This window comes from Colias philodice, chromosome 3 (genome assembly GCF_061535455.1).
Source record: "Colias philodice isolate Cphi_HAF_F1 chromosome 3, ilColPhil1 Martin Lab GWU primary, whole genome shotgun sequence".
Classification (NCBI taxonomy): Eukaryota; Metazoa; Arthropoda; class Insecta; order Lepidoptera; family Pieridae; genus Colias; species Colias philodice.
In genome coordinates, this window is record NC_143088.1 from 10,439,475 (window position 1) to 10,452,702 (window position 13,228).

A 13,228-nucleotide genomic window follows, 5' to 3' on the forward strand; every position below is an offset into this window, starting at 1 on the left:
TAAGACTCAAAACGTAAAATTGATGCGCGTCAATTTGTATATTCGTCCTTAACGTAGCTTTTGATAAAAGTTCCACTGAAATATTCATAAATGTGATTAATATTTTCTGAGTACATTACTGATTATCGAGGCGACATAAAATTAATGTCACTTTACGAGGCGGACATTATTTAGAGCTTTATCAAAATAAAATAATCAAAGTCAATTCAATTTAAATAGACAATTTGTTAAAAAAATATATAGTCAAATAGTTACATGTACCGATTTCCATTTCAATATATTTACCTGCAACTCGTTAATTGTGGTGTCCATTCATTAAAATTTAATAGTTTACTAATTGTATTAATTTTGTTTATATTTCTTGAAAGTGTCTAAAGTGTTTTTATAATTGTAACTCTATTTTCTTACTAATTATTTCTTACTAATGCTGATTTGTTAAACAATATAAAAACCAAACTATAGCAATTTAGATTTACGTTTCCAACTAGAAGGAATTAAAAAAATTGGAACGATGTCGAACAAGCTTTTTTATGTCGACGTTAAAGACAAAACACAACGTAATCAAAACTTTCTGAATATTTATTTAATGGGTGATTTAATAAGATATACTTAAGCCATTTTATTTTTCTAGAAAAACCGTCTCATTCCGAGCTCTATAAAGAATTAGAGAAGATAAATTTGAAACAGATTGAGATCGCTTCGAAAAATGGGTAATTGTAACAGTATTTCTTTTTACTTTTGTAAATAAGTAATTAAAACCTATTGAAAATCATTTCTGTTTAAGGAATCCTTCAACACGAGGTGCCAGAATGAAGAATAAGTTTCTGAATTTAATAAACACAAAAGGTAAGGTTTAATTAACAAAATATGTGTTTATTCTATTGAATAACGAACTCTAAAATTAATACAAAATAATGAATCTTTCAAATCGTATAATGTTTGTTGCAGTTTTAAATAAAGCAAAGCTGAATTTAAAAGACAACTTCAAAACCCAACTTTTAGCGTTTCAAGGATCCACAAGGTTGCTAATTATAGCTGGTCAATGTTTCGGATTAAATCCTGTTTTGGGTGTACTAGAGAACGACATTTCGAGAATGAGGTAAAAATGTCTATAATGGTTTGTTAGATCGTGATTTAGGCTAAGCTACAAAAATCCTAAACCTTTATAAATTGATTTCAATAATTGGGTTAACTAGAATTTTAAAAGGTTCTCTGAGTAAAAGAAAAGGTCTGAATCTGTTCTTTTTAATTTGCATTGCCTATATTATAATACTACTGGGACAATTTCCAAAGCGGAATTTGAATATGACTTTACTAGCTGTGCTCCGCGGTTTTACCCGCAGTGTTCAGCTCCTGTTGGTCTTAGCGTGATGATATATAGCTTATAGCCTTCCTCGATAAATGGGCTATCTAACACCGAAACAATTTTTCAAATCGGACCAGTAGTTCCTGAGATTAGCGCGTTCAAAGAAACAAACTCTTCAGATTTATAATATTAGTATAGATGTACTTCTTGTATTAGAATGATGCTGGGATCATTAATCAAAGTAGTAATATCATAGTAGAAAATATGGGGATATGGTATTAAATATTCTGTCTGCCTAGAAAAAGTGTGAAAATAATAGCAATGATTGCGCTAAGTCGATCCTATTTCTGGTTGGATCAATAGATGATGGATGGTTGGTTGGATGTCTTGTTTTTGTGAAGTAGTCATCAAACCTACCTATTATTATAGTACTTACTTGTTCAGAATAAAAAATATCTTTCTTTTCAGATTTAATTTTTTTTCATTGAGACATTTTTACAGCTTGTTAATATGTTTAATTCAATTCATGGGGTCAGTATTGAGCTTTGTCAACTTAATAAACAAGTCTGTGACTGTTTCAAGTATAGGTAAATATTGAAATAATGTATTATTGAATATTTTTTTTGGCTAAAAAGCGTCCTATACTAAAAATTTTTCTCGATGAATGTTTATTAAGTAATTGATTGATTCATTGATTGATTGTTGATTGATTCATTGATTGATTCATTTATTGATTTTTTGTTTTTCTTTCAGCAAGTTTCAACTTCTATTGTACTACTTTCGTTACCAGCATTCTCTTTCTAATCCTTGCAAGACGATGGCAAATGTTAAGTAAGGAAGTATTGCTGTCTCGCTTGGACGAATACATAGACCCATATATCCGTCTCAAGTGCGTCATCGCTGTTGTTGCTACATTGAGTCTGGCTTTGAGTAAGAAGCTGTTTAAAATAAAAATAATAATAATAAAATGTACCTAATTTTGGTATTAATAGGTTTCAGGACGTGTAACAATGTAATTTTTTAAAGTCAAACTTCTTTAGGCGCGTTGAGTAAAATTTCAAGATCACGTCACGGCAATACCGTCACGTCATGGAGTAAGACGGTGATTTTGGTATCTTTGAGACTTGCCAAAGAAGTTTCACTTCTGACAGTGTGCTAATATTATAAAAACTTATATGCTTTTCATATATAACCAGCACTAGCGTTATCATGTTATTTGTAACTGTAGAGAATATAACAATTTAAAGATACTACATTTATTTTTGCAGTGGAACACATTTTCTCAATTATCTCCAAATTCACAGTTATTATGAACTGCGAGAACAATATTGACCAATTATTAAAAGACTATGTAGATAATCACTTTCCGCGGATGTTTGAACTGGGGTCAGAATACAATATGGTGGTCGGAATACTTATTATGGTAATTATATTATTTAAATTTTCGAAAACTGACTTGACAAAATATGAGATATTAGGTACCTACCTATCTTACTAATTTTTTGCTTCTTACGATTTTAAGTGCTAATTTTTAAAAAGGTTTGCTTTCATTACATCTGTATAATATGTATGTTTGTTCGTCTTTCACGCAAAAACCACTGAACGGATTTTGCTGATACATACTTGGCAAATAAATGATGTAGCGAACCAGAATAATACATAAGCTGTAGAAATACTTGTTTTTGGGCGGGTAAAACTGCGCGGGCTAATAATTTTACGTTGTTCTTTATCGTATTAAACATTTCTTATATATAAAAATGAATCGCAAAATGTGTTGGTAAGCGCATAACTCGAGAACGGCTGAACCGATTTCGATAATTCTTTTTTTATTATATTCCTTGAAGTACGAGGATGGTTCTTATGTAGAGAAAACGTAAATATGTACCACGGGCGAAGCCGGGGCGGACCGCTAGTTATCTATAAATATTTAAATCGTAACAATTTTTCTACAATCTTAATATTATGTTCTAGTTCACAAACCTGGTGAGTGCTATGAATTGGAACTATTCCCATGTATACATCATTTGTTTAAGTCTCTATTTGACGTCTATAATCGAACAGGTGAATAAGAAATTAATCTCAGTTGAAGGTCAGGTACGTTACAACATTAATTATATTTTTTAAATACATTAATCTGTGACACAAAGTCCTTGATCCCGATTTTACGAAAAATACGATAAATGTTGACAATTCTAGCTCATATAGAGCAGGAGTTCAAAATTTTTTTTTTTAATATAGCCTAAAAATACATCAAATTATTTATCAAATTATTAATTAATATACACTCGTATTACATAAGCATGTGCATATCTACAACATATGCGTGTGTGTTGAATTTTGTTTATGGTTATGATCGGCATTAGACCACAGCGCCAATACAATATATTATCACAACAAGGCGAAGTCACATAGTAACTTAAACTTTATACATTGAGGTATTATTACTAGAGAGGGCACCACGAACAAAATCTGTGCGATAAGCGCGACGGCCGCGGCGCGGGGCGGCTATTTAGTCATACACTTTGTAGATATTCTGCCTCTTATTACTTATAAATTAAAAACAATCAATGTAAAAAATAAATATTGTTTATCTTATTAAAAATATGAATAAACTTATCAATTAAAACCAATCAATGTAACAAAAAAAATTGAGTTTGAGACGATTGACTCTAACTCGTGTTATAAATAGTGTAGTAACGATGTCCTCTCTAGTACGTAGTACATGTAACTCAATGACTTTTTATGATAATGTTCACTAATGATCACCAATATTACTTATTATACTTCTTATTTAAATATCCTCCAGTATCTGCCATCATCATTTTGGAAGGCCCTCAGAGAAGATTACAGCAGAGCAACGCGCCTGGTTAAAATATTCGATGATTATATAAACAGCATCACTCTTGTGGCCTTTGCTAGTAATCTATTTTTCGTCTGTTTGCGCATTTATTATGTCTTGGCGTAAGTATATTAAAATTATGTTATTTATGATTTTTTTTTTACTGTTATGTTTTGAATGTGGATAATTGGATAGAAATTGGTACATATCTATAACTTACGAGCTAAAACACTTTTAGTTAAGTTGAGATTTGAGATACCAATAATCTAATTCGAATAATAGCGAATAGTTTAACTGCAGCATTCGAGTAATTTTTAAGAAAAGATGAATGAAATACTACAAATTAAACGTGCACGTTATTTTTTTTTTTCAGAAATGGTGTAAACATACACAAAAATACGAGTAAGACATGTAGTGAGCCTTCTTTTGGGTATGCATTAATTATTCATTACTGGTGTTTTATTTTTATATATGTATAAGGTGCTGTATGCCCCGGCTTCACCCGGGTTGTTTGACAAATTTGGAAAATTGTCATTGATTTCTAAAAAAAAAAGACGAGTGGCACTCGGGGACTGTCGCGGTAAAGCTATTGCATGCTATGCCTTCAAGCCACACCTCCGTGCCCGAGGTCTTTTCGTTACAGAATTTCTGGATTCGGTCCCCGCGCTCAAGGCCCGCGATAGAAGCTATGCAATAGCTTGAAAAATATTTGGCTGCAATGATTATAATAAATATAATATTATAATATAGTTTCAGACCGTTCAATGGCTATGAGCACATAGTGTATTTTACATTTTCACTGACGTTCGTGCTCGCTCGCTCGCTCGCTGTGTCACTGATCGCTTCGAAGGTTCACGCCGCTTCTTTAGTGGTCGCACCGACGCTGTATAGTGTGCCTTCACCCGTTTATTGTATTGAGGTAAGTGTATACCATACATAATATTAAAATACTGGCAGGTACTGCCAGTATTACGAAAAATGTTTTCGCATACGAAACGTATGCGAAAACATTAATTATTAGCAAATTATTAGGCGGGTTTCCGCTAGAGTTGTCATACTGTCACTTCCTTGGGAGGAGCTACGTCATTACCTACAGATGAAGCTGCTTTGCGCGCAAGAATTGCTTCGCGAGGTTGCTCGCTCTGTGGAAACCAGCATTGCAGCGCTATTGGTCATCAATGGGCTGTCTAACACTGAAATAATTTTGAAATCGGACCCGTAGATATACGGGCGTTCAACCAACCAAACTTCAGCTTTACAATATTTGTATAGATTCGATTAATCGAAATGCATATTACAGTTAGATTTTATATTTTCAAGTGGAAATTTATATAAAGAGAGATTAAATGCTGCAGCTGAAATTTTGCTTTATTGTAGAGAACTAAAATAAATTTATACTTACACCAAAACACTTAAGAAAGTACAGTGGGCGGGTATTATAGGGAAAAGCTATTATATTTTCTAGGGAACCCAGTTTATACGAATTTATGTTAAAAGCAAGTTTATTTGCTTGTCAATATTAGAATATAGCGTGGGAAGATACTAGCTTCATATAAAGTGCATATTTTATTCCGTTTATACAGGGTGTCCCAAAAAGTAGTGATGAACGGAAGCTGGGAGGTAGAGGACCTAGAGAGCTATCCGAATCACCCCCATGTATGTTATGCGATTTTTCGTGTTTTCGGAGTTATGACATTTTTTTCAATTTTTCATCTATCGCTGAGTACGATGAGATTTTTATTTATGGTGACGTGACTTATTGCGCTAGATGCTTGATTTTTTTTTGTGTGGTAAGCTGAAAGATAGGCCAATTCAGTATGGTAACATTTACTATCGTTAGATCTTCGAATGGAATAAAAAAAGAATTAAATGCCAAGAAAGATAAAATTACCCAGTATGTTCACAACTTCAAGGGCCCATAAAAAAATAAAATCACATAAAAAAAGTTTTCCATATGGCTTTTAAAAACTCGCTCTATCTATCAGGTAGCTACCCTAAAAATTTCATTTTATTATTCAGAAGGCTTCAATCGAAAAATTGAAATCTAAATGTGGTAAGTGCAAAAATTTTATTAACATGATGATCATTAAAACCAAATTAAAACCCATAAATAGGTGTTTAATTACCAGAAATTTTTAAAATAACCCCGCTGTTGCTCAATGCAAGTGCGACATCACCGTAAAAAGTTGTCTTTTAAATGTCTGAATGCCCTTTTATCATTTTTAATGGTTTCTTCTGCTACTATGAATTTCCGGCTTATTTCGTCCAAATTGTAGCATTCTCTCAAGTAGCCGAGGTCTTTTTAGTATCCCCATTGAAACAAATCAATGGGGTTTAGGTCGAGGGACCGTGCAGGCCAGGCTTTAAGGCAGGCGTCACCAGCGCATGCGCAGGCTGCAACGACCAATCCATCTTTCAGGGTATCTTTGCCCTTTAGCCTGGCCTCGACGGTCCCCGGACATAAACCCTATTGATTTTTTTCCGTGGGGATACTACAAAGACGAGAGACTGCCACAATTTGAACGAAATAACCTGGAAATTCATAGTAGCAGAAGAAACCATTAAAAATGATAAAAGGGCATTCAGACATTTAAAAGACAACTTTTTACGGTGATGTCGCACTTGCACTGAGCAATAGCGGGGTCATTTTAAAAATTTCTGGTAATTAAACACCTTGTTATTGGTTTTAATTTGTTTTTATTAATCATCATGTTAATTCAATTTTTGCACTTACCTCATTTAGATTTCAATTTTTCGATTGAAGCCTTCTGAATAATAAAATGAAATTTTCAGGGTAGCTACCTGATAGATAGAGCAAGTTTTTAAAAGCCAAATGGAAAACTTTTTTTATGTGATTTTATTTTTTTACGGGCCCTTGAAGTGGAGAACATACTGGGTAATTTTATCTTTCTTGGCATTTTAATTCTTTTTTTTATTCCATTCAAAGATCTAACGATAGTAAATGTTACCATACTGAATTGGCCTATCTTTCAGCTTAGCACACAAAAAAAATCAAGCACCTTCCGCAATAATTGACGTCACCATGAGTGAAAATATCACCGTACTCGGCGATAGGTGAAAAATTGAAAAAAACGTCATAACTCCGAAAATACGAAAAATCGCATTACATACATGGGGGTGATTCGGATAGCCCTTTAGGTCCTCTACCTCCCAGCTTCCGTTCATCACTACTTTTTGGGACACCCTGTATACTAACGAAATAAATAGCATGGAAATATAATAATTATTATTCTCTGAATATAATAGTTATATTTTAATAAAAAAAATTGAAGATATTTTAACAAATTATTATTTGTTAAGACACAATAAATAAATTATAACATAATCATTATTTTTATACATACAAAAATATGGTACTTATTTTAAGTAGATATCTGTCAGTTCTTTTGCCATAAATTGTTATACCGCCCCGATTCCGCATGGGTTGAGCCGAAATAAAAAAGAAAAACTTACCATGAAAAAATCTAGAGGCTCTATCTACTGGCGGAATAATTTTAATGTATTATTTGTTTTGATTTTAACCAATACAAGAAATCTAATCTTACCTCTTTATAATGAATTAAATATACTTTATTGTATGAATAGAACAAAACTGAAGAAAGTACAGATATCTATAAAGGCTGAATTGAGTATCTGTAATTTGGTAGTTGAGAATATCGCAAACTTTAAGTAGGTACACCTACTTAAATGTTTTCAAAAGGACGAGGTTCCCAATTCCACTAAGTACCTATATATATATTTTTTGTTTGTAACCTTAGAAATATCTGGGTGAACCGATTTTGATATAATTTTTTTCATTTGAAAGCTTGTTCCTTGTATGATTTACCTAAATATTGTCCAGTGCTTCAGCACAAAATTAAACCATCCATTTGAAAGCGGTTAGTTTTAGGCAAAAAAATATTATTATTTTATGTCTTATTTATTTTAAAATTAATATATTCCTTCTTAAATATAAATAATAATTAAAATAAAATGACAGGTGCAGAGGTTCATCGAGCAAGTCCACGGGGATACAGTAGCACTCACTGGAATGAATTTTTTCTACGTCACTCGACAGCTCGTGCTCTCTGTGAGTCTTATATTATTAATTTATATTACTATTTATAAGACTATATAATATATGAATAGATTCACTCTCATAGTAAGTATCCATGTAAAAAGTAGCTTATATGCTATGTGCTAGTCCGGACTATATTATCTATCTCAGTAACAAATTACATACATATGCGATCAGCTGGTTTGATTTCAGCTGAAATTCCCAAGTGAATGACTTGTTTCACCAGGGCAAAAAGTTATGTTACTCTATCCCTATCGCTTCTTAACATCTATCACCAGATACAAAAATCATTCAATAAAATTTTTCCGTTCCGATGTGAAACACAAACAAATAAACAAACGTACAGTCGCTTTTCCAATTTATTATATTAGGTACATTTTTTTTATTTTGTTTTAATCTTACCACTATTGACAATTCTATTGATGGTTCTATAAAACTAATATTAACTTTTTATTACACTTTACAGGTAGCGGGAACAATAATTACTTACGAGTTAGTGATGCTGCAGTTCAATGTTGATAGCCCGCTGTAGTGTGCTATCAACATTGACAACATTGATGACAACCTAGATGGGATTTCTCTTTATACTTCATAAATTATGTACCTACATTCTAAGTAGTTACTGGTCATATTAATCTAATGCAGGGTAATCAACAGCCCCTTCCCCAATAGTGGATCAAAATACCTACAGTAAAACCCCACAACTTTGCCAGGATTTTTTTAATTTTTTGATTTAGGTACACTTAGGTATTTAGGTAGATACGTCTAGGTACACTTTTAAAATTTTTGTCTACGTTGATAAAAACTATTTTATGAATTCCACAATTTTTTTTTACGTTAAAAACTACGACGTGCCAGTTAATAATATACAATCCAAATGTTAAATTCCAACGCAAGCCACTCTGTAAATGAAGATTCTTCACCTTCGCCAACATTTCGGTTTCACTGTATTAAATCCATTGTAATAACTTAGTGCTCTCAGCATAAAATATTGCTCAAATTTTTATCCACAACGTGAAATTCTAAAATATACTCTTCATTCGATGCAGAGGATTTACCTACGCTAAAGTATCATTCACGTTAAAAAGTATTACAAAGATATTTTGCATTGTTAAGTTCAGTAATAACGCATATTGGTTTTAATGAAGTGAATCTCGGTTTCTGTATTGTCTTTTGTATGGCTTCGTTTGTTTAAGTACATTGTTGTGTGCCGAAATGAAAAAGTTGTCTACAATTGTTCAGCATTGCAATGTTCAACTTAGACCGGTTACTCACGTACCTACAGCAGGGGCAATATTGCAATTTGGCTCCTTAATTGTGATGTGTATAGGCAAGCAGGCCCAATTTAGAGAACAACTTAAATTACTGCGACCGCCGACCGACCGAGATTGTACCAATATCCCCCCTGCGGCAGGGGTACGTGAGTAGCCGGTCTTATGTCTATGGGTGAAAATAAAAGAACTAACAATCTTAAACCGGCAACTCACCTACCTGCAGCCGGGGCAATATTGGAATTGCACCCTTAATTATTGGCTCCTTAATTGTGATGTGTATCTGTATAGGCAAGCAGGGGCAATTTAGAGAACAGCTGAAATTACTCCAACCGCCGTGCAACCGAGATTGTTCCAATATTGCCCCTGCGGCAGATAGATGAGTAGCCGCCTTTACAAAACATTGAATTGTCTTTATTTACCCTCACATAGGAAATATATACGATGTTAACAGAGAAATCTCATGATTGATAGCAGAATGTTGACGTTTTTCCAAAAGGCGGATGTATTATTTCCAACTATTTGTAATACCTCTTTATATGATTTTTATAGAATAAAATAAATGTAGGTCAAGATGTAGGTAATAAAAACTTTATGTCAAACTATTACATAATTTATTTTGTAGTTAATTTTATAGCAATACACGGTAAATTTCGGATTTACGGATTCATATCCCATATTTTATTGCAAATCGTTTTACCTAAATGTAAAAATAAGGTTTATTATTTTTTCTAGTAAAAATAAATAAAAGCTATCCGTGTATTCCACTATGGTAATTTACATAGTTTATATACGTCCATTCAAATAATAATTAATGTAGGTAATTCATACACAATATTTTTAAGTTTTTTCGTGGGGATTGAACTCCCACCCCTTCTGAAATCTTCAGTAACCATTCTACTATCTGGTTCTTTGAGTATTTTATCAATTTCCCGATATCCATTGATGTAACAAGTAATGATCGATCGAAATGAAGGCTATAAAAGCAAAATTAATCTCTTGATTGAGCTGCCGGAATCATTGATTATGACGAAGACAAATATTGCTTCATTACCGAAGTGTTCATGATTAAAATCAAACTTAATGGCATTTTCATTTAATTAAAATTTCCATTGTATGACTGGGAATAAATTTGTCGGAAATTGACTGAACTAATTGGAATATTACTTGAAATTTACGATGATTTAATGAAGACAGAGGAAGTTAAATTGTATGGTATTGTCAAGTGTTGTTCCGTTCATATTATATTATCTATGTGTGCAATATAGTTATTGGAGTTGATAGTGAAATTTGGAGGTACTTATCACTTTGAGATAAACAATGTTTTTGTTCAATATGCAGAGAAGAAGTTGAACTATGTAACAAACTCTTTCTGATCCTTACTCATTAAGCTCACTAAGCTAAATGTACAAATACTATTTGAAAAAACAGGGCAGGGCAAGACTTTATAAAATTACTCACTGTTTTATGAGAGGTGAAATTTGAATCAGCATTTAACAAAACCGTGGCGGTGTTTTGACAAATTACAACCTTGAAGACCCCATGTGTCATGTTATAAGGCCTGAGGTGCTTTATATGACGTGGGTTGGTGAATTAGGGATTTTTCCTCGTTTTGAAAATAAAGAAACGTTAGAAAAAATTGTAATATTTACATATGACTCTTTATATGACGATTTACATGTAGATGTTTAGAAATGTGAGTGACTTTTTAAAGCTCAAATATTTCATTCAACAAGACTCTTTTAGAAGCGCTTTTCAACGTCATTTTGAGACTCAGTATTACATAGTAAGTTTGAAACTCAATTTCAATTGAGAGGAGCATCTAGTATTATAAATTAAAAAGAATTTACCTTATGAATGTCAGGTAGGTATCAAGATCTTTTCAATATGGTTTTTTTAACGCTTGATTAAAAGCACAACTTATTCACAGATGCACGTCTTACATCAATACTCTTCAGTCCTTGAATTTTATTTTAAAAGCAATTTATTTTGCAGATATTTCATTTTCAGACAGAGATAAATTAAATTAAAAGAACCATATAAATTATAACTATTTATTGCGTTTACATTTTAAATTACATTTCTTTATGCAAACTATGTATGTGGCTTTAACAAGGCGCAGGTGTTTTTCGATAAAAGTTATAAAATGTATCACACAGCTTCGCCTTAACACCTGAAAACCGATGCATACTCTTGTCTTACTGAATCTGGGGGCACGGCAGTGCCCCCGCCAAGTCGAGCAAAAAAAAAGCGGCACGGCCGTACCATCCTTTTCTCGAAGCAATTCGGGCCTTTTTCGACCCCCTATAATTCGGTTGTGGATAAAGCAAGAAACCTGAATCTTCAGTAACTAATCCGGCATTGTATAAACACGGAATATTTAAAATTTCAGTCAATTTGAACCAGTAGTTTAAGAATGACAACTTGTTAAAGTTTCTAAATTTTGTCACTCACTGACTCACCGATCATCAAAAGTCCAAGGCACTTCTAGCAGACTTAGAAGCTTCATATTTGGAATAAATATAGAGTTTAGTGTCTTAATCATGGGAAAACTTAAATATTTTGTAATTTCGGTCCAGTTTTCCAAATACACCAACTGCATCAATAACTTTGTAATCCCATATAAATATATGGGATTACAAAGTTATTTATGCAGTTGGTGGTTGGTGGTGGTATCAAAAAGAAAGGCTCTACAAAAAGAAGTGAGATCCCATCAAAAACATCCTGTAAAAAACCCAAGTCTCGCAGCTCAGTCTTTCTACCGTCAAAAGTTGTGAGATCCATGTAATACCAAGTCGGTTAATCTATTGTCTACTTGAAGGACCTTCTGTCTTAAGTTATTACATAAGTTATTATCATGCCAATATTAAAAATATTTAACGTTTTAAACAAATAGATCGACTTGGACATCGCATGAAAACAAAATGAATATTACAATATTATATTAGATTCTTTAGTCTCTCGCGCCTCACGCGATTGAAACTCTCGTTCCTGTTGGTCGCTGGCCCGTCGTGCTGTGTAGTGTGATACATACTAATAATCAAATCAAGCGATGTCCAAGTCGATCTATTTGTTTAAAACGTTAAATATTTTTAATATTGGCATGATAATAACTTATGTAATAACTTAAGACAGAAGGTCCTTCAAGTAGACAATAGATTAACCGACTTGGTATTACATGGATCTCACAACTTTTGACGGTAGAAAGACTGAGCTGCGAGACTTGGGTTTTTTACAGGATGTTTTTGATGGGATTTATTATTCAGCTCTGGGGGCACGGCAGTGCCCCCGCCAAGTCGAGCAAAAAAAAAGCGGCACGGCCGTACCATCCTTTTCTCGAAGCAATTCGGGCCTTTTTCGACCCCCTATAATTCGGTTGTGGATAAAGCAAGAAACCTGAATCTTCAGTAACTAATCCGGCATTGTATAAACACGGAATATTTAAAATTTCAGTCAATTTGAACCAGTAGTTTAAGAATGACAACTTGTTAAAGTTTCTAAATTTCGTCACTCACTGACTCACCGATCATCAAAAGTCCAAGGCACTTCTAGCAGACTTAGAAGCTTCATATTTGGAATACATATAGAGTTTAGTGTCTTAATCATGGGAAAACTTAAATATTTTGTAATTTCGGTCCAGTTTTCCAAATACACCAACTGCATCAATAACTTTGTAATCCCATATAAATATATGGGATTACAAAGTTATTTATGCAGTTGGTGGTTGGTGGTGG

The 13,228-nt window shown here is 33.0% G+C and overlaps 1 protein-coding gene across 1 annotated transcript; it reads left to right on the top strand.

The window, feature by feature from the left end:
* The first annotated feature begins 809 nt into the window (after positions 1 to 809).
* On the top strand, positions 810 to 8,755 carry LOC149489996 (gustatory receptor for sugar taste 64f-like). The gene is made up of 9 exons (XM_089715037.1): positions 810 to 846; positions 2,060 to 2,236; positions 2,611 to 2,729; positions 3,278 to 3,400; positions 4,113 to 4,267; positions 4,519 to 4,575; positions 4,902 to 5,064; positions 8,146 to 8,235; positions 8,690 to 8,755. Exons 1-9 carry the CDS (start codon positions 810 to 812, stop codon positions 8,753 to 8,755), a joined length of 987 nt encoding a protein of 328 aa, XP_089571163.1.
* Positions 8,756 to 13,228: the final 4,473 nt, after the last annotated feature.